Source organism: Nerophis lumbriciformis, linkage group LG31, assembly GCF_033978685.3.
Source record: "Nerophis lumbriciformis linkage group LG31, RoL_Nlum_v2.1, whole genome shotgun sequence".
Taxonomy (NCBI): Eukaryota; Metazoa; Chordata; class Actinopteri; order Syngnathiformes; family Syngnathidae; genus Nerophis; species Nerophis lumbriciformis.
This window is the reverse complement of record NC_084578.2, coordinates 10,615,001-10,637,478: the sequence shown is the minus strand read 5'-3', so window position 1 is coordinate 10,637,478 and position 22,478 is coordinate 10,615,001. Positions and strand designations below refer to the sequence as shown.

General features: G+C 40.7%; 2 protein-coding genes across 2 annotated transcripts in view; one reads left to right on the top strand and one right to left on the bottom strand.

The window, feature by feature from the left end:
* rab3gap1 (RAB3 GTPase activating protein subunit 1) overlaps positions 1-19,328 on the top strand; it is a 61,932-nt gene extending 42,604 nt beyond the window's left edge. The window contains exons 16-24 of the mRNA XM_061926586.1: positions 1,092-1,146; positions 2,655-2,996; positions 5,787-5,924; positions 7,493-7,720; positions 9,449-9,545; positions 11,103-11,206; positions 15,143-15,258; positions 17,071-17,173; positions 18,681-19,328. Of these exons, the coding sequence (XP_061782570.1) occupies positions 1,092-1,146; positions 2,655-2,996; positions 5,787-5,924; positions 7,493-7,720; positions 9,449-9,545; positions 11,103-11,206; positions 15,143-15,258; positions 17,071-17,173; positions 18,681-18,911 (1,414 nt within the window). The 3' untranslated portion in view covers positions 18,912-19,328. The remainder of the gene's footprint in view (positions 1-1,091; positions 1,147-2,654; positions 2,997-5,786; positions 5,925-7,492; positions 7,721-9,448; positions 9,546-11,102; positions 11,207-15,142; positions 15,259-17,070; positions 17,174-18,680) is intronic.
* Positions 19,329-21,874: 2,546 nt separating this feature from the next.
* LOC133574393 (melanoregulin-like) overlaps positions 21,875-22,478 on the bottom strand; it is an 8,939-nt gene continuing 8,335 nt past the window's right edge. Inside the window, exon 5 of the mRNA XM_061926576.2 lies at positions 21,875-22,253. Coding sequence (XP_061782560.1) covers positions 22,167-22,253 — 87 coding nt within the window. The 3' untranslated portion in view covers positions 21,875-22,166. The remainder of the gene's footprint in view (positions 22,254-22,478) is intronic.

The following is a 22,478-nucleotide window of genomic DNA, read 5'->3' as shown; positions in this document are numbered from 1 at the left end:
TACAAAAGTCTCTTTGGTGCTCTCAAAAACGCTAACAACCATGTTGCTACAATAGAAAAAAGGTTTTACCTTGTGTCGGGGAATATTTATGGCATACAAGCAACAAGAGGAGATGAATGATGAATGCAGAGAGGGCGTGGAGGTAGAGAGAGGAAGGGGCGGCAGTGTGTTACTGCTCCGAAGCCGAAGGAAACTCTTACTCTTGTGACGTTCTCACCCGGGCCATGCTGGGCTTCACTTGGTCCTCGCTGCACCAGGAACCTGTCCAGTGTGCCTTATTTTTGGCAGCGCTTTTATGTTTTGTCTGTAGTGACCCATGACGTTATTGGCATACTGCTTCCAAATAGTGCTTTTTAAGTCCACAACGAATCCCTTCTTTCCAGGCTGGTTTGTTGGCTTTTTGGACCCATTTTGAGTTAGCAAAATAGAAAAAAAAACTTGGTGAATGGCGAGAAAAAAAACACACACTGAAGCACTGAAGATTGGCGACCGAGCAATGACTGTGTAAACCGGATGTGACGTAGTGTGTGCAGGAAGTGGTTTGCACGCAGAGGCATATTTGGCGCTCTCTAATGGTTCGTAAACTGAAAAGTTCGCAAATGGAGGCGTTCGTAAATCAAGGTTTCGCTATATTATAAAACATGTTAAAATTACCCACATTATCCGCATAAATCTGCACCTTTTTGTTTTTGTTTATTGGGTAAACACCCCATCCATCCATCCATCCATCCATTTTCTATCGCTTGTCCCTTTTGGGGTCGTGGGGGGTGCTGGAGCCTATCTCAGCTGCATTCGGGCGGAAGGCGGGGTACACCCTGGACAAGTCGCCACCTCATCGCAGGGCCAACACAGATAGACAGACAACATTCACACTCACATTCACACACTAGGGCCAATCTAGTGGTGCCAATCAACCTATCCCCAGGTGCATGTCTTTGGAGGTGGGAGGAAGTAAACATGCTAAAACAAAATTGTGTGCTCAGGGTAAAAACAGTCACAAGAAGACAAAAACAAAAACATTTGAATTGGAGTGCTGTTGTTTTTTTAAATATATTTTTGCCTTCTCTGTTGCTCTACTTTATTATATACAGATTGCCAGAAGAGCCACCCGATCTTCGCTGTTGTCTTCTACATCAAAAGTTTCAGGTACTTTCAAAATAAGGTGTACGAGAGTACTATGCAAAGAATTCAGGGACAGCGTGGCGCGGTTGGGAGAGTGGCCGTGCCAGCAACCTGAGGGTTTCTGGTTCGATCCCCATCTTCTACCAACCTCGTCACGTCCGTTGTGTCCTTGAGCAAGACACTTCACCCTTGCTCCTGATGGGTCGTGTTTAGGGCCTTGCATGGCAGCTCCCGCCATCAGTGTGTGAATGGGTGAATGTGTAAATAGTGTCAAAGCACTTTGAGTACCTTGAAGGTAGAAAAGCGCTATACAAGTATAACCCATTTAATTCAACAAGATTGTCCATGACGATGTCCTTTCGCACGATCGCCCGCAGCAGCCTGTACTTCCGCCCTATGTTCCCCTTAATTTTTCATGTGTATGAGCAAACGCAAAAAACTCTTTGAGTATTGTGTGGACCACATGTAAGCAACATCACATATGCACAAGGTGACCACACCAGCATCACACCGGTGCCAAACCTGACATTAAATTAAAACGTCCTATTAAAGTAATGTCATTTCCATTATTTTTTTCTAATATACCATATTTTCCCTACTGTAAGCCGCTACTTTTTTCCTAAGCTTTGAACCTTGCGGCTTACACAAAGGTGCGACTAATCTATGGATTTTCTTGGCTAACGGCTAAATTATCGAATGGATTAAGAAAATAAATCAAATTGTATCAAAATGGTCCACTTTATAAAACTGGTCAAACTCAAAGTGTTTATAAAGTACAAGTAAGAAGAATTCTGATAAACATTTTGAACCTTATTAAAAAAGGAGAACATTTTATTCATCTCATAAAGGATCAAGAAAGACATCAATTGCTTTTCTGTTTTGTTTGATCAGCCGTTTTACTGCTGTGTCACAGGCATCGATTGGAAACAATTAAGGTATGTAAATAAATAATTACACAATCTTTCTATGTAAATATCTATGTAGAGGTTGCCCTCTAGTGGGTTCTCCTGACCACCACACACTGGCACGAGAGCCTGGTATTCAGGTTGTATCAAGTCTTTTAATCGCATACACCAGTATGGTTTGCTTTTCAGCACTATCGTTAGGACTTTTCAGTCCCGCGTGTCTCTGCTTGCCTCTCTCGTGTGTCTCTCTCACTCGCTCCAACTCCCACACTCGTGTCTCGTACCGGCTGCTGCTAATAAGCATGGCAGGTGATTGGATGATCAGCCCCAGCTGGGTAATCCAATCACCTGCCAGCTGTGCTTCGAGGCCGGTCCTTCCACACCCCGCTCCGCGGCAGGCCCGCAGATCACGCCCCCCTCCACAATCTAATTTCACAACGTACCAGTGCCCCCGTACCGGAAGCGTCTTTACCAAACAAGACGAGTCTCGTTGCCTCATTTCAACCTTTGCAGATTACTAAGGACTGGGTGACTGAGGCTTTGCCGACATATCTCCATTGATCTGAGATGTATCTTTAATTAGCCATTTTTTTTCCTGTGGTTTGAAAAGAGTTTCTGTTTTTTTAGATGCTGAATTGTTGCATCAAACGGCGGCAGGCCAGAGATAACCTTCGCAAGGCTCCCGAGGGAAGCAAAGGAAGAGATCACCCGAACAGCCGGCAATCCGAGTTGACGGCAACAAATTCATCCAGCGAAACGACCGCCATGCCAGCAGGCAAATCCTGGGATTCTTGGAGTGACAGCGAAGAAGAGTTCTTTGAATGTTTGAGTGATCAGGGGGAGAATGATTCTCAGCATAATAGGAGTGACAAACACGGCAGTAAAACTAGAGCAGAGGGAAGAATGCACCCCTTCAACAACGTGAGCCTGATTAACTCTTCAGAGCTTCTCTTTATTCCTGTGACACAAGTAAGTATAATTCTTAGTATGTTTTTTTAATACATTTATAATGACAGAACACATATTTATCAAACTATTTTTCTTCTGGTATTATTGAGACAACGTAGAAAGGCTTGCGTCTAAAATAAAGTAGTCGATTTTATATTATGTAGTGTCCACTTCAGTGGATCTTTGTCAGGGCTGGATATTGTAAACTTAGTGTTATATTAGTTAGTTTTATTTGTTATTTTCCAATGCAATAATCATATCAGTAATCATTACAGCTAAGATTTTGGTGGCCCGAAACCAGATTTTGTTTGTGCCTCCATTTCGGTCTTTAATATTAGCAGTGTAACACAGGGGTCCCCAACCTATTTTCCACATGGTACCGGTTTAATATATTCATTATTTTCATGGACCGGCTTCCCACGTGTGGCAGATAAAAACAGCAAAAAATGACCATGAAAAATCAACTCACCATAACGCTGAAGTAGCGGGAGCCCTGGGTGTGTTTCTTTGCAAACACATGGTCTCTGGCACGTTGATGGTATATACTATATACCAGTGTTTTTTAACCATAGGGCCAGGGCCTAGTGTTGGGCTGCGAGCACATTCTAGAATGTAATATATCATTTTTTTCAGCTGTGGTACCTAAAGGCTGCAGCGGTACTTGGGTATAATACACTTTTCCACCACTTGTGGCAGTAATGAGATTATAAAACAAACAGAAGAAGTCTGGCGCGAATGTCACAGAGAAATTTCTTAAGCGCAAAAAATATGACTACATTTGTAAAGCTGTATTTTTATTTGCACTTAAATTTTGTTGACAGTTTAGTTAACAATAATTTAGTTTATTTATTTTAGCACAACATAATAAATAAATAATACAAATTGTATGTAAATGTATGGTTTATTTGGTAAGTACTTATTTTTCTTATTACCCTGAGCTGAGCCTAAGGTTTATTTGTTAAATTAATAATAATCTTTGTGATCAACACATGGTTTTATATCATTTGATAAGGTAGTAAACTGTATGTAGGTTATATATATCTATTGAATATGATCAAAATCAAGAGTAAGATTACTAATTCAGTGTTAATATTAGAGTAGCCGGGCCCCTCTGTAGGAGAAAAGCTGGGTCCCGAGGTCAAAAAGGTTAAGAACCTCTGCTATATACAATGACCCTGCAGATGGAAATTAACCTTAGGCTACAATCTGGCACATTAACATTTTATAACTTCTTTAATGTGCATTGTCCCATGTACTATAACAAATGGCGATTTCCTATCAGGAGTTGTAATGTACATCTTTCTTTAATGTTTCTTTGCGGCCCGGTAGCAAAATGCGCCATGGACCGGTACCGGTCTAGGACTGGTGGTTGGGGACCAACACACTCAGGGGACTATGGACTAGTGAATATTAAAATACAGTCATCCTTCGCCACATCAAACTTTGATGTTTGCGGCTTGTAAAGGTGACTGTAGGTGTTATTTCATGCTAAGAGGGATTTATTTGTATTAAAAAAAACAACATTTGTTTTCTTCTCTAGCTATAAAGCATTCAATTTATAGTTAATAGTTCCTACTTGGCGGAAATTTATTTTTTGCCACGGCCAGGCCCAAAACATATTAACAACAATAAACAAGGGTTTTATGTATTAGTTTTGGCGACGAGAAGTAGATTTAGCCATGGTATTGTTTCCGTAAGAGATACAACCAACAAAATTGGAATTCAAGTATGTTAGAGTGTCCGCCCTGAGATCGGTAGGTTGTGAGTTCAAACCCCGGCCGAGTCATACCAAAGACTATAAAAATGGGACCCATTACCTACCTGCTTGGCGCTCAGCATCAAGGGTTGGAATTGGTGGTTAAATCACCAAAATGATTCCCGGGCGCGGCCACTGCTGCTGCCCACTGCTCCCCTCACCTCCCAGTGGGTGAGCAAGGAAATGGGTCAAATGCAGAGGACAAATTTCACCACACCTCGTGTGTGTGTGTGACAATCAGTGGTACTTTAACTTTAACTTAACTTCTGATTAGATATTATTATATAGATATATTAATACATTATTATTTAATACATTACGTTTTAAATGACATAATGGATAATTTACTATGAATAATCATGTAATAATGGTAAGCAAAGACTACATTGACAACTACAATTCAATATGTTTAATAGTCATGTGTTGTTGTATGTATGTATATACGTGCGTTTGAGTGTTTGTGTCTATATTCCAGATAATTTTTATATGAAAAGGTAAAAAAATATGTTGATAGATAAGTGTTGGATATCTTCTACCGCTGTGAAGCCAATTCAAAACTGCTATGTTGCTTCGGCATTAATTGATAACAAAAACGGTGGAAAAAACTATGAAAAAAAAAAAAAATTGTTTCGACATTATTATTGGTAAAAAGGTTTCGGCTACAATATAAACTTGTAAACCACCATGGTTTTAGAAATACGTCTATAAATCTGTCACGATGACTGCGTTTGAAGCAATGCTTAATTGGCAATTATCTCTATGGAATTTTGAATAGCCGCTGCCGCGGTGTTGCTAAGTCAGACTAAAACTTTTACGAAGGCCCTGTTGACTCACCGCTGAATAGAAGTTAAGCAGAAACAGTTTAATTGTATCCATCAATGTAGAACAAGCAAACACCTGCAAAGCACAATGACAATCAGCTACTGAAGTGACCGGTTGCCATAATTATGTGGTCCCCCTTAGTGGTTGTGGCCCTAAACAACCACATAGAGAGTTTATGCCAGTGGAACATTACAATGTACCAATGTTGCGATATTGTTTTCATATTTTATCAGGAACCTGCTCCCATGACCGAAGACTTATTAGAGGAGCAGTCGGAAATACTTGCAAAGCTGGGGACCTCCGCCGAAGGTGCCCAACTTCGTGCTCGGATGCAGAGTGCCTGTCTTCTCTCTGACATGGAGTCTTTTAAGGTCAGACAGGCCTTGTATGCAATACAGTTATTTTGCTTTGACAATAACTAGTACTTTGAGATTTGTTGTGCGACTATTAAGTGCAATGCAATTTAAAATCTACTATTATTGTTTTAATTAGGTATGGATACTGAATTCGGTACTTTTATAGGCACTGACCAAATTCTGTCTATACTACTGGGTATTGATTCACATACATTCAAACAGTGCTGTATTTTGATACCTTTGTTGCATGTGATGTCATATCCGGTTGCACACTTTTCACCTTTTGGTTGTAGACTAAACATCAGCTCAGTACGGCTTCACTTTTCCAAAATGTGCTTGGAGTTGTTAAAGACAGGCTACTAGTAGTATTAGCGATTTTACATGGCGATTTCAACGCCTCCAAATTTTGTATTGAAAGCTAAAACTACGATGAATGTTACAATCAAACAGCTGGTGCGTAATAGGCACAATACTTACAGTATAAACACTTTGTAGGGCGTAACATAACACATTTAGCTCCCTGGAAAAAGCTACTTCCTCGTTAGACAACATACCATAGATAGCCTACACAGCACTGCCATCTAATGTCTTGGAAGAGCAACTGCATTGTAAATGAGACTCAAATGTGTAAGAAAACAAAATATAACAACTGGACAGCACACTGATTATAATCAGCTCATTTTCAAATGTTACATTAAAAACGTAAACATTTTTTATCAAACAATTGAGATTTATTAACACACATAAAAGTACCAAAAATGTGTACCGTTGAGTACCGATATTGCTTCCTAGGTACCGGTAATTGGTACCATATCTGTTTAAATGTGAACGGTGTCTATCCCAAGTAACTACACACTTGTCTTTGTAGTCTTCACCTGGTTGCTGCCACACATGCTTGACATTATCTGAACCAAATACTTGTACTTTAATCTCATACAACCATAGGGCATGTTTCCAGTAATTAATGTCCTTCACTAAACTCTTTGCAGGCTTTTTTTTTTTTTTTTTGCATGATCTTTAAAATAGGCTTTTTTCAGCCATGCAGACCCATTTGATGCAGTGTGGGGTGGTATGGTCAGAGCACTGACAGGCTGACCCCAAACCCCTTCAACCTCTGCAGCAATTGCTGGCAGCACCCACAAGTCTTTTTTAAACACAACCACTGAGTATTTGAACTAAACTTCCTTGTCAACCCTGGCTAGCCCTGTCCTGAGTGAAACAGCTCAATTTCAAGGCATTGGCAATCTTCTCATGGCTTCGTAAGCCATCTTTATGTCGAGCAACACTTCTTTTGATCTGTGAATACGGTGCATAAACATGGCGATCTAACAACAAAGACGTCGTGGCCAAAGTGACACAACACCTTTCCCATTAACTTGGGGAAACAGTTTGTTTAAACTCAATGTGAATGTTCATAATTGTAATTACATTGTGTCCAATATGATAAAGCTTTTGTTGTTTGTCAGCAAGTTGCATTCATTCATTTTCTGTTGCGCATGCATTTTCTTTGCATAGCATTTTTCATTGTTTATTTGTTAAAAAAAAAGGAAAGAACATCCTGATATGTTCCTTTTGCTCCATAGGCAGCCAACCCAGGTTCCGTTCTTGAGGACTTTGTGCGCTGGTACTCTCCCAGGGATTTCGTGGAGGACGAAGTGGTCAATGAAGAGGGTGAAACGGTGTTGAAAGGCGAGCTCAGTGCGAGGATGAAGATTCCAGGCAACATGTGGGGGGAGACATGGGAGAACGCCAGGGCTGTACCTGCAAACCGCCAGAAAAGGCTTTTTGATGACACCAAAGAAGCAGAAAAGGTCATTTTCAACACTTTCCTTATTTGACATCCTGAAGAAGGGATCAACCCATCACGTTTTTACGATTTTGCCGTGTCTAAAAAAAACAAAAAACTAGAAAAAAACAGCTGAAGTCAATCACTAGTTTTTAATTCTGTCAAGTGCCATTTTTAAAAATGTTTTTAATTTTAACTGTAGTAATTTTTACTACAATTTGATTTGATGATTTGGGCTGCAGAGGATGTCACCTTCACATAGCTCAGAGGCTGTTCTCCCGAAATGTGTTTGTCATTATTGTTTGGTGTGGGTTCACAGTGTGGTGCATATTTGTAACAGTGTTAAAGTTGTTTTTACGGTCATCCTCAGTGTGACCTGTATGGCTGTTGATCAAGTATGTTTTGCAGTCACTTACGTGTGTATGTAGAAGCCGCATACAACATGTGATTGGGCCGACACGCTGTAAGTATGGAGAAAAAGCTGACGCGACGACAGGTTGTAGAGGACGCTAAATGCAGTGCCATCACGGCACGCCCTCAATATTGTTGTCCGGGTGAAAACCGGGAGAAATTCGGGAGAATGGTTGCCCCGGGAGATTTTCGGGAGGGGCACTGAAATTCGGGAGTCTCGCGGAGAAATCGGGAGGGTTGGCAAGTATGCTCAGAGGTTCTCAAACTTTTTTCACCAAGTACCACCTCAGTAAATACGTGGCTCTCCAAGTACCACGATAATGACCAACATTTAAAATACAGTAGCGTAACAGGCCCAAGTACACATTAAAAACAAGGCAGATGTTTCATTTAATAAGACTTCTTTGGCGTACCATGAGATGGAGCCCATGTACCACAGTTTGAGAATTATTGACATAGCTAACTTGACTATTATTTTTCCTCTTATTTTCAACAATAAAAAACAAAAAAATTACTCACTATTTAGGACAATAACATTTCCATTTAATTAACGATGGCACTTAAAATAACCTATGATGATTTTATGTATTTGATACGATTTGGTGTACAGTTTAAAAATTTTGCTCCACAGTCACATTTAAAACCCTTTTTTGAGTCTGTCTGCAAGATGTTCATTTTTGGAGGCGTTCCCAGATTGCAAATGAAACCACAACCAAGCCTCTCCAAAAGTATCATAATTTATCTTTTAAAATTGTACGCGTATATATATTTTGAAGTCATCACCTCTATTTATTTTCCAGACACGGTCAAAAATAAACTGCATGAACATTGTATAGATTCACCCGGTCACATACACCTGCACACTCTTTGATTGGTACAGACTCTGCATAAAAACAGCTGCTTTTACCAGCTTTTAAGTCACTTCATGTCGCGCGTCGGTATTATTATGCACATGGCACGATTAGATGAAAGTAATACTTGATATGATACTTCATTCTACCTTTGTTGTGTTTCCTAATGTACAAATATGTATGTCCACCTCGCTGTGATGTCACAATGTAGCCGGACTGCAAAACCCCGTAAATTGAAGTATCCAAAACTGCGTGCAAGCTCACGCCAAAATGCATGACCCTTTTGTTTTGAGGCTTTGGCATTGTTTACCATGAGCAACCAACATTGTAACTATTTATAAATCAGAAAAGACAAAATTCATCATATGCCCCATTTAAGGTGTGTACTCATGAATGTTCATATCTTGAAAGAAATGAATGAAAGAAATATAAATATTCCTGTTTTACCAAAGTAAAATAGGAACATATTTAGATTTTGACTGGTCTTTCAGGTCTTGCATTATCTGGAACTGCAAAAGCCTGCAGACCTGACTTGCCATCTCCTGCCCTGCATAATACATGCTGCAATTTTGAAGGTGAAGGAGGAAGGTGAGTACCTTAAAATTATCTTTACATGACGGAACAGAGACGATTGGTTTGTCGAGTGATTTACAAATTTTGGGTTGTATCCCCCTGAGGCGCCTGGTGGAATGAGGGGTGTACAGCATATCATTTCACATTTATTGTATGTTCTTCGCATTGTTTTTTTTTAATGTAAAAACATTTTTTTTATTCTGTCTCGTATGGCATCACATTAGTGCCAAAAATCAGAGCGCATAAAAACTGTTATCGCGCGCTGATTCTCCACTTCGTGCGCGCGCGACACCCTTTTGCGCGCGCGCGGTGCCTTTCTGTGCGCGCGCGGTGCCTTTTTGCGCGCGCGTGGTGCATTTTTGCGCGCGCGCGGTGCCTTTCTGCGCGCTCTCTGTGTACTCCTGGCATCTCTCCTCGCGCTGTCATGTTTCTTTTTGGCACTTTGGGGGCGGGTATGCTTAGACGGCCCCTTCTTTCTGATTGGCTCTGAGCATTTTTCATATGACCAATCATTCTCCAGTGTAGCAACGTTGTAGCCATCTTACCTCGGACATCTAGCCTCAATCATTACATTGATGTCAATGGTACATGTACTAATTAAATTACCATAACTTGCTCGATTTTCGACCAATTTACAAACGGTTTGCCTTGTTACAAATCTTATTACATGTAGATATGACATAGGATGCTGTACCTGTTGAAATTACCTCTTTCACTTTAAAAAAAAAAAAAGACTTAATTGTGCAACATAGTTGTGTAGGGTCAGTGTTAGTCAGTTCTCTGATTATTTTAAACTGTTTCAGAATACATTATTAAAAGCTATTTTTAACATTTTAAAAACAAAATTCAAAGATTATTTCATTAATTTTATGGCTGAATCAAAAGAAATTCCATAAATTAGAAAACAAATGTTCAAGAAGAAGTGAAAATATAAAATAATGTTATGGTTGGATGTTATTGCTGGTGGACCAGTTCTGGCTGAAAGATGTGATTCTGGTGTTTGGTGTCTTATTATTTATTTAGGTCACATTTTGTATTACCCTGTATTGTGTTTATGTGGTATGAAATAACCTTCATCAGCGCGCGACATTTTTTTATCCACTTCTTCCTCCGTAAATCTTGACACATATTGACGATGACCCGCCCTGCTATACTTCTGATTGGCTCTGAGCACTTTTCAGCATTTTTCGCCTGACCAATCAGAAAGAAGGGGCCGTCTAAGCATACCCGTCTCCAAAGTGCCAAAAAGAAACATGACAGCGCGAGGAGAGATGCCAGGAGTACACAGAGAGCGCGCAGAAAGGCGTCACGCGCGCGCAGAAAGGCATCGCGCGCAAAAAAGCATCGCGCGCAAAAAGGCACCGCGCGCGCACAGAAAGGCACCGCGCGCGCGCAAAAAGGCACCACGCGGGCGCAAAAGGGTGTCGCGCGCGCGCACGAAGTGGAGAATCAGCGCGCGATAACAGTTTTTATGCGCTCGGATTTTTGGCACTAATGTGACGCCATAGTCTCGCCCAAAGTTTTTCCTCTTTTTAAATAATTTTTGCCTTTTTTGTGTTCCTTCTCTTACAGCATCTGTCGACAGCATTCCTTCAGTAAAAAAAAACACCCAGAAAGCAACAGTTCAAGCAAGCAAGCTGCTGCAACAACCCAATCCTGACTACAATAACATAAAGGTCAGCAACATGCAAGCACAACACAGTCCCTGCTCATTGTTTAACCTGATGTAGGCCTCAAGCCCCTGGATTGTTTGTGTTTGCGTAGTTTTTGCAACACCCGTCTTAATATCAGAGCAGGAACGAAATTTAGGGGGACACTATTGGTTGATGTATATACAGTAGTACCTCAACCTGCGTTCCTAATCCCTGAGCATTTACAATACTGTATTTTCCGGACTACATAGCACATATAATATAAGCTACACCCACTAAATTTGAGAAGAAAAGAATAGTGTTCCATATATTAGCCGCACTGGACTATAAGCTGAAGATATATACATTGTGAAATGAGTTATTTACACATACATATTTTGTAAATGTTTATTTACATACCTTAATTGTTTCCAAACAGTGTCTGTTACAGACATCATGGACCCACTAGCTGCGGAAGCGAACTCTCCAATCAGCTAAACAGACTCAATAATTCCACGGGGACGTTTTGGTGAATTTACAATACTGAAACAATACAAAAATAATGCCATTGTAAGTTAATAATACTAACACACTCGTAAATGTGTTAGCATATTAGTTAATGGTAACGATGCTACCTTCATTACATGCATGTACAAATATGCATAAAAACATTCCTTAGACATCACACATGGGACGGTTTATTAAGTTACAATTGTTGTAGTTATATTGTAAATCTTACAAACGTTGCTTGGAGTGATTAATTAAGTATCTATATGAGTAGAAACGCTATGGACAGCTGGAGGACGGAATGGCAGTTGTACTTGTGGTTGAAAGCTCTAACGTAAACAGAGGGGCACTGCAGAACCTGCAGTGAGCGAACTCGTCCAAAGATGGCGCCATCGCACAAGCAATAACACACCTTTTCAGTGTTTTTGCTTGTTTTTTATAACTATTTGCATTATGACCGTCAGTGAAGGAAAATCCATAAATTAGCCGCACCGTTTTATAAGCCGCAGGGTACAAAGCGTAGGAGAAAAGTAGCAGCGGACCCGGAAATTACTTCAAGTACCTTTTGAGTGGAGCACGAGAGTCCTCTTGTTTGGATTTTTTATTTGTCTTACTCGTTCGTGATTCATATTGCCGTGTGGAGGCCCACGAGCTGTCAGTCATTGTCACGTTGGCAGGAAGACACCCCTAGAAAACCAATAAATGAGCTGGTGGGCGGTCTGAAGGGTCAAGCTTCAGCCTGAGCCGCCTCGCACCAGTGTTTGAATTGTCTCCATTCAATAGCTTAACAACATTTTTGGACATTGAAAAGGACAGTGGAGAAAAACTCCTTTTTGAAAAAGTGCAGGGGACATGTCCCTGCTGTTCCCGCCCCAAATTATGTCAATTTATCAGTTACTGGTTTACTCACCTGACTTCCCTGCAAGCAGTGAGCATTCAGTCCACACTCAGTGAAGTGTGAATGGTTGTCTATCTCTTACGATTAGATTCAGTGTATTTAAAATGGACAATATATATGTCTATGAATGTTCTCATTACCTTACAATACATATCCACAATCATTTGACATGTATATATGGGACATTATAGCCAATGGCTAATTTCCATCTCCAGTCCTAGGTAAGTTGGTATTTAAATTTAAACACATTCACAACATAGTACATACATAAACAATATTAAAATTTAAAATTCCAATGTTTAAGTGCCAAAGGTGTTGTTGTAAACACTAACCACCACAATTGTACTTGTACATTACTTGAATACATAATACAATTAATAAAATACACATTTCATAATATACACGTGTCCTGTTGGAATTTGTCTTTACAAAGTGTGTATTAGTGTTTTATGTATTCAAGAACTGAATCAGCATTCTTTGTTTTCCCAATTCACTAGCTTATACAAGGCAATCCAATTCCTTGTTTTGACCGGTTCTGTACTGCTACTATATATAAGAATGATTGATTAGCTGATTGATTGAGGGTTTAATATACAACAAAATGGGTGAAGACATGGATTGGTTGACACAAAAGAGAATGAGGTTCAATCAGGTGGAATAAACAATCAATGCCATACATATTTAAAAAGCATGTACATGTCAAACTACTTCCTTAACGTAAATGGCCGCCATAACCACAACACCAGGGGGAGTTCCACAAACCACGTTAAACCCAGATTCCGATCTAACAAAGGTCTAAACTCATTCTCTTTCTATGCCACATCAATATGGAATGACCTCCCAACTGTTGTAAAAGAAAGTGCATCTCTATCCTCCTTCAAAACCGCACTAGAACAACACCTCCAGGCAACTTCAACCCTTGACTAACACCCTCCCCCTACCACATCCCACCTCCCCGGATTGTAAATAACCAAATGTAAATATCCATCCATCCATCAATCCATCTTCTTCCGCTTATCCGAGGTCGGGTCGCGGGGGCAGCAGCTTAAGCAGGGAAGCCCAGACTTCCCTCTCCCCAGCCACTTCGTCCAGCTCCTCCCGGGGGATCCCGAGGCGTTCCCAGGCCAGCCGGGAGAGATAGTCTTCCCAGCGTGTCCTGGGTCTTCCCCGTGGCCTCCTACCGGTCGGACGTGCCCGAAACACCTTCCTAGGGAGGCGTTCGGGTGGCATCCTGACCAGATGCCCGAACCACCTCATCTGGCTCCTCGATGTGGAGGAGCAGCGGCTTTACTTTGAGCTCCCCCCGAATGACAGAGCTTCTCACCCTATCTCTAAGGGAGAGCCCCGCCACTCGGCGGAGGAAACTCATTTCGGCCGCTTGTACCCGTGATCTTGTCCTTTCGGTCATGACCCAAAGCTCATGACCATAGGTGAGGATGGGAACGTAGATCGACCGGTAAATCGAGAGCTTTGCCTTCCGGCTCAGCTCCTTCTTCACCACAACGGATCGATACAGCATCCGCATTACTAAAGACGCCGCACCGATCCTAATGCAGAGACCTAATCCTGCAGCCACCAAACCAGATACCCTCAACGCCCTGACTGCGCCTAGAAATTCTGTCCATAAAGGTTATGAACAGAATCGGTGACAAAGGGCAGCCTTGGCGGAGTCCAACCCTCACTGGAAACGTGTCCGACTTACTGCCGGCAATGCGGACCAAGCTCTGACACTGATTATACAGGGAGCGAACTGCCACAATAAGACAGTCCGTTACCCCATACTCTCTGAGCACTCCCCACAGGACTTCCCGGGGTACACGGTCGAATGCCTTCTCCAAGTCCACAAAGCACATGTAGACTGGTTGGGCAAACTCCCATGCACCCTCAAGGACCCTGCCGAGAGTATAGAGCTGGTCCACAGTTCCACGACCAGGACGAAAACCACACTGTTCCTCCTGAATCCGAGGTTCGACTATCCGGCGTAGCCTCCTCTCCAGTACACCTGAATAGACCTTACCGGGAAGGCTGAGGAGTGTGATCCCACGATAGTTGGAACACACCCTCCGGTTCCCCTTCTTAAAGAGAGGAACCACCACCCCGGTCTGCCAATCCAGAGGTACCGCCCCCGATGTCCAAATGTAAATAATCAAATGTATTTCTAATGTATACACATGTTCTTATGCTATCTGAACTCACTATGTTCTCTGCTCGCTGTACATATCCTACAAAGTCAGACCTACACTATTTCATTGTCCATTTCTCTGATGATGCAATTGTTGATGACTGAAGTGCTGTTATCAACCAAACCCTCCTCATCCCACCCCCCGGATTTTAAATAATGTAAATAATTCAATGTATATACTTTGATGATTAACTTGTGTGATGACTGTATTATGATGATAGTATATATTTGTACCATGGATTGATTAACGTGGACCCTTACTTAAACAAGTTGAAAAACTTATTCGGGTGTTAACATTTAGTGGTCAATTGTACGGAATATGTACTGAACTGTGCAATCTACTATTAAAAGTTTCAATCAATCAATCAATCAATCTATTTTTCCCTTTCTGTAGGATTGCCTCGACTTTATCATCACCATGGAAACTGTCATCGCCCAGTTTCGGTCGCTCAAACAAAAGTTTGCCATTGATGAGGCTGAAAATGGCCAAGAGAGAGAAGAACTGATTAAGTAAGTTTCTAACAAGTATTGCTTGTTCTGTCAACCTGCTGTTCATTAGACAATGCTGATCTTGAGTCTTATTTGTAAAGGTTGTCTTTGCAATAACTGGGACATTAAAGATGGGTACGGTACTCAACCTGTTTTACACCAATGTTGTACCGGTAATTTATAAAAGGCAATTTGGCAGGAGAATGTGCGTATCAGCACACAAACTCTAAAGCTGTCGTGTGCACATTTTGAGGCATTGACAACTGACGACTCATACAAAGTGCGTGCTTGTATACCATTTTTAAAAAGTTATAGAGCAGGCCGACTCATTGGTTAAATAGATCAGTCCATTAAAAGATTAGAAATGATCGCAGAAGTCAAACATTTACATAAAATAGCATTGATATGAAGTCTTAAAAGATATGTCATTCATTACAAAGCTGTCCCATCAGCCCTACTGAAAATGCAGGAAAAGTCAACATAACAACCCAGACTTGAGGTCACCATAGCCAAACAAAATAACAGTTGGAGATGTGAGGGAACTAATCTAAACACTTTAAAATGTCTCATTACAGTAATTATGGTTGTAATATATTGTATTGTTGTTAATTCCACCAGGTAATCTGCTGAACACGACCAAACAAAATATACTTATTTACCTTTTTTTACCTATTTGTACCTACTTGTTTACTTTCTTTGCCTATCTACTTAATACCATGTTTTACCGATGTTTACGTACTTGTTTACTTTCTTTTGCCTATGTTTACCTACTTTATACCATGTTTTACTTATTTTTACTTACTTGTTTACTTTCTTTGCCTATCTACTTAATACCATGTTTTACCTGTTTACCTACTTGTTTACTTTCTTTTGCCTATGTCTACATACTTTATACCATGTTTTACCTGTTTACCTACTTGTTTACTTTATTTTGCCTAAGTTTACCTACTGTATATCATGTTTTACCTATGTTTACCTACTTGTTTACTTTATTTTGCCTATGTTTACCTACTTTATACCATGTTTTACTTAAGTTGACCTACTTTTTTTACTTTCTTCATGTTTAACTACTTTTTTTTATATTCTTCTGCCTATGTTTACCTGCTTTAAAACATATTTTACTTGTTTATTTACTTTTTTACTTTCTTCTGCCTATGTTTACCTATTATATACCATGGTTTACCTATATTGACATACTTTTTACTTCTATATGTTTACCTATTTTTTTTACCTTGTTTGCTTTTGTTTTCCACCTGTTTACCTACCTTTTTTTTTTATCTTCTTCTGTCTATGTCTACCTGCTTTCTAACATATTGTACTTACGATGACCTTTTTTTTTTTTTTACCTTATTCTGCCCATGTTTACCTACTTTATAAGATATTTTACTTCTGTTAACCTCCTGAAGTTTGTTTGTTGGCCCTATGTATTCCCTGCTTGCCAATGTTTACCGGTGAAGTAATCAACAGGCATTGTTACTCTTGAAGGTTTTTTTTTTTTTTTTTTTGCATTGAACCTTTATGGTTGAAAGTGGATGCTATTTTTCAGATGGAGGGTGCAATTTCCCTGAGGTTTACAGCTTGTGCACACACAGAATAGGTGACTGTCTCACTACCCACCAAAACATTAAAAAACACCCCCTCCCACATTAAAAATGCAAAGAAAGTCATATTTGAGAAACAAGACTATGTACAAAAGTCTATCAGTTAAAAAGCTGCTTCTGTTTGGCGAATAGGAGCTGTTCCAGTGCATGAATAAGCCCACACCTGTTGCTGGCGTTGCTGAATATGCATACTTACATTCAGTTGACCTAATATTTTCTTCTTTTATTTCAGTTTCATCAACTCTCTGCTAGAAGAGCCAGAGGTTGTTGTGAGCGGAGCTGGTCAAGGCAAGGTTGGCGGCATCATCCACAGGCTGTTTGCTGTTGCTCAAGAGGTACATGTTTCCATGGAGGATGGAATAGAATAGACTTTATAAACCCAGCAAAGTAGCAGCACACTGTATTTGTAGGTGCACATGGAAATACATACTGTATATGCAGAAGTCAATGCCAAAATGTGAATGATTAAATAATTACCAGAGCGCACAGGTGTTATAAATTGGAACTGTCAGTGGCGGAGTGACAAGTATACATGAATAAATCATTTATATATTCCCAGAGTGACCTTTTGTTTAGAAAAAAAACAGATCAGTGAGAAGCATTTTAAAATATCTACTGAGTGTGTGCATATTAGATGAATAATGGAAGTCTATACAGGTAAGGTAAGGCACTTTTGAGACTGGACTATACCAGAGGTGTCCAAAGTGCGGCCCGGGGGCCATTTGCGGCTTGCAGCTATTTTTTTAACGGGCCGCGGCACAGTATATAAATACTTAAAAAAAAGAAAACATTAAAAAGTGGAAGAAAATAGCATACAGGTGAAACGTAACAAGAAAAAGTGAAGTGAATTATATTTATATGTTACTTTTTCTCTAGAGACCAAAATATTTTAAAACCCATTTTTTTACATCTTTAAGCTACATTCAAGCCAGTGTGGGTGGCACTGGGAGCAGGTGGTGGCCGCTCTACCAACCGAGCCACGTCACTCCTAAGTTGTTGACTCTAATAACACAAAGCTGCCATGCAGGCTGTTTTTTATCTGTAAAACTGGCATTGCTCAAAAAAAAAACCAATTAATTAAAATGATCGTTGTTATAAAGTATTGACCTACTCAAGGCTCCAATTACTTTAAATAAAATATTGCACTTTGAAATGTACGTTGTGAAAAATATTGCATATTTTGTGTGTTTGCCATAAAAAACTAAATTTTCTATGAAAAAAGGGCATAAAACAAACAAAGGAAATAATCCTAAAAAAAATGATACAAACTTATAATGGAGAGATGGATTTGAAGTTGATCTACAGATTTAATAATTGAAAATAAAATAACGTATAACTTATTTTTAACACTTTTATGAGTGGAGTGTGAATTTTGGTCCATGTCATTCCTCAAAAATAATAATGAATCAAAATCAACGTTATGAATTATTGACCTAATTAAGGCTCCAGTGACTTCCCATCAAATATTCCACTATGTAAATATTTTTGGGGAACATCTTGTATTTTTGCCGTTAAAAACAGGATTTTCTTTAACAAAAAAGGCATAAAACATAAATAAAAATGGTATCAACTGATAGATCTGAAGTTGATCTCGAGGTTTAAGCGTTGAAAAAAAAAACTTGATTTCTGACTTTTAATATTTTTATGACTTTGACCCTTCTGGTTCTCCGGGGGCCCTTAAGGTTAAAAAAATGTAAATATTGTAATGGTTTTGAAAAGGAAAAATCTCAAAATGGCCCCCACATGCTTTAATTTTTCAGTGTGAGGCCCTCAAAAGTTTGGACACTCCTGGACGAGACGTATGACTAAATGTTTGCCGTTCCAACTTCTGTGTGCCCATAGACTGTCCTCCTGGATAAAGAACACGGGAACGAAGACGAAATGAGGCTGACTGAAGATAAGAGCAAAACTCAGGACTTCCCTTCCCCTGCAGGCCGGGAGATTTTGTTGCGTACATGTGTCCCTCGACCAGCACCGTATTCCAAACCTCTCCCTCAACGGCTTTTCTGTGTTCTCACCATGGAGGAATTCAGACTTGTGGGGGCCTTCTCCTCTGACACGTCTTTCTTTTAACACCTAACACCCCAAAGTATTACGACGAAACCCAAAGTCCACATATAGGATCTATAAATGGGGAACACATTCTAACAATGTTACTTTGTAACTTAATAAGAGTAAAAAAAAAAAGACACACATTGACATTTTCCAGTTGGGCAGCGTGGGGGACCAAAACAACTTTGGATCAGCACCAATCCTGACAATTTCATGTCCGCAGTCGTAATACATACTTGTAGGTTAAATCTGCAATAATGCATTTATGAACGAGGAACGTTAACATCAAACAAACCAACATAATCATTACATTCTATTTAAACCAACTGACAACTAATCAAAGAGAGCACAGTGGCTCTCTGTGAGTTAACTTTTTAAGTATCAGACATGGATTATTAACACCAAATAAATAAATATGAAATAAATAAATAAATTAGATCAAGTTGCATTGTCATTCTTTAGCATACAGCTGGCCCACAATGACATATAATGCATAATATTGTGGTGAGCTTGAGTTGCACAGTCAATATTCAGAAGCTAACTTCAATTTGCTTTGAGGAAGTGCTAGTTTTCAAGATTCAATATGCTTTATTGTTGTCCATTCTTTAACATGTACAAGACACATAAGAACTGAAATTTCATTTTGGGCACAGTCCCACTAAGAGCAGACAAGGGGACAAGACTGGACCGCCAACGGATCAGCCACTTATGGCACTCCTTAAAAAAAGGTGGGAAAAAGGTGACATTGGGAAAGGGGGAAGAGTAAAAAAAAATATCAGTCTAAGGCTGGACCCTCAGGAGGGGTCCAGACTGAGTCCGAGGAAAAAACCTCACATAGCATGGCACACATAAACATGATACATGTAATCACAACAACTTGCAACAGAGGGGGGGTATTTGGGGCCCTGAAGGTCGGCTGCCGCTATAAAGCGCTACTCAGCCATCCACAACCCCGGAGGAATTAAGCAGTGGTGAAGGTGTTGATTGGGGGAGGGGCGGGTGCGTGCATGGATGCCCAATTAACTTGGGTGAGATGTTGAAATGTTTTTGTGGACTGGGGCCGATCTCAAAGTTCGACACCAGGTGTTGTTGAAAAAAAGGAAGGTCAAAAGCGTCCATCGTTGAGGAGTCCTCGGGGGAGTTCTTCAGAACAGCCTGTTCCTGATAGCATCAAGGCCATTCAAGGGAGTCAAATCGTAAATTAAGATGTTGTTTTCTTCGAGCAGTCAAAACAATGACCTGCCTGCTCCGTGTGTCCGTGCTGGATCTCTCAAATTCAATTTAATTCTTCCTTCTCAGCAAGCTTCTCCAAGATGAGATCCATTTTGCGATTCAAATCAGAAATCGCCCCAGTCTGTGTTCCCACAGCTCGACCCAATCCTTCCATTGCGATGAACAGCCGTTGGGCTCCTTGAGTGGCTGCCATCGTCTTCCGAATTTGACGATACACCAGAGCAATGCCCAGCCCTATCAGCAGGTGCCCCGCGATCACGGTTCCAAATAGGTAGATGTCTTCCACGTCCTCGATGGAAAGGACTGAGAGGCACATGTGTCTCCATTTATCCCAGGAATCTCTCACTTACCCCGCAGCAATGGTTCCATCAGAGCAGCCAGGGTCCCCCGAACCTCTTTTCCTTGTCGAAAAGACTTTGTCAATTGCGTCGAGAGTCCAGCTGATCATATCCATGTTTGATATTTAGATTTGAGGACAGCGCAAAGAAAGAGGCTTAAAAAAAGATCAGACAAGACAAGGACACAAGAAAGCAAGCAGGGAAGGAGGGAGCGGAGAAAAATGCGACCGCCCTCACCAAGAGGCAAGACAGTTGCTAATAGCAGCTCAACAAAGCGTGTAAAGTCACAAAAGAACAGAACGTCATCAACTCGAACCACTGCCTCACTTATGGTGCGAGCAATGGATTGATCTGTATTTTCATTGCCCAAGTACAACAAAATGTTATCAGCACAAAACTGTTACAGGGTTACAGAACCGGAACGCTGATGGGAGAATGAGTAAAAAAAAATGTTCTCAGAGTCTGAAGTGAGAGAAAAAAAGTCAATAGCAAAGTGCATATTACAACATACAACTCGAGAGGGGTTAGGGGGCGGGCATCCGGCCAGACGCTGCCAGCCACGAGGGCGCTGCTTCGTGTTCCAACAGACCATGTGGGTTGTGGTGCATATGCCTACTGTTCAGGGTGGAGTATTGCTGTGTCTGTAGGCCTGGGGTCTCTCTCTGCAGGCGTTACAAGCAAAGTTCAACTCCCAGGTGTTATTGGAGGAGGGAGGGATGTGACGATGGCTATCACTGTGGTGTCCTTCAGGGGATGTTTTCAGAACAGCCTTCGTCTGTTGAGAGCAGCGTCAAGGCCATTTGGGGGAGTCGAATCGTCGATAAGGATTGTTGTTTTCCAAGCGAGCAGACATTTCAATGGCTTGTCTGATCTCATCGTCCATGCTGGCTCTCAATTTGATCAATGTTTGCATTGAACTTACGGTTCTGTTCAGAAATCGCCACGGTCTGTGTTCCCACAGCCCGACCCATGCCTTTGAGCTTCTTTCATTCACATTCACACACAACCTGTGCAGTCGCCAGTTGATCCCCCGCCGGAACCCCTCTCCCATTTGCCTTTTCTTCTGACAGTTCTGATAGCTTCCTGTTTATGGGGAAAGATGCACTTTTTGTGCCTCAGTTCTTCCGGAAAGTATCACAAGCGGAGAGATGTTTTTACTCATTTGAAAATGTAATCACATTACAGTTGATGTACTTAAGTCCAAAGGGATAATTTCTGCAACAAATCAGCCAGCTTATGTTGACACGAACGTTCCAAGTTCCACAGCATCAGAAAACGCGCACACAGTGACTTCCTGTTCAGCTCAGAGCAAACTTCAAAATAAAAGCTTGGCAGTTTTAACCTGGATTCTACTCCATCAGCTAACAAAATGTACTCATTTATTTATTTTCTTAGATTAATAGCCACTGAAGCTTTTCAGAATTCTGTGTATGAATATGTTTGGCAACAACAAGTGTTTTTTAAGCTTGAAGCACAGCAAGAAATGCTTTTTTGAGAACACATTGTAATTTTTTACATTTCAGAAGTCGGCTTTATTCCTCTCCTTTTTGCCTCCGTCGTGACAACAGCAAACCTATATAACCTGCCATCAATGAAATTGCCTGTATCAAATACAAAAGCATTTTAGGAACAACAAGCACTCTACAAATAATCAATGGGTTGAAGTACAAAACAGAACAAAATAACAGCTTTGATGTACTTCGTTTCAGCCTTCTTGTGTCTCGGCCTTTGGATACTTTTCCGTGGCCAATCTGACAAAGTCTTCAGCGCTGTCCAGACACACCAGGCGGTCCTGAAGACGACATGCAGAAGACATTGGCGTAAGTCCTGGTGTTTTATATAACCCGCTGCATGTGGCGTTTAAATTCGACCAATACGCTTTTTTACTGACACCGATTATTAGTGGTCAAGGAGGCCGATATTTAATAATGAATAAATCATTTATTTAAACATGAATAGTATCGTATTTTCCGGACCATAGGGCGCACCGGGTTATAAGGCGCACTGCCGATGAATG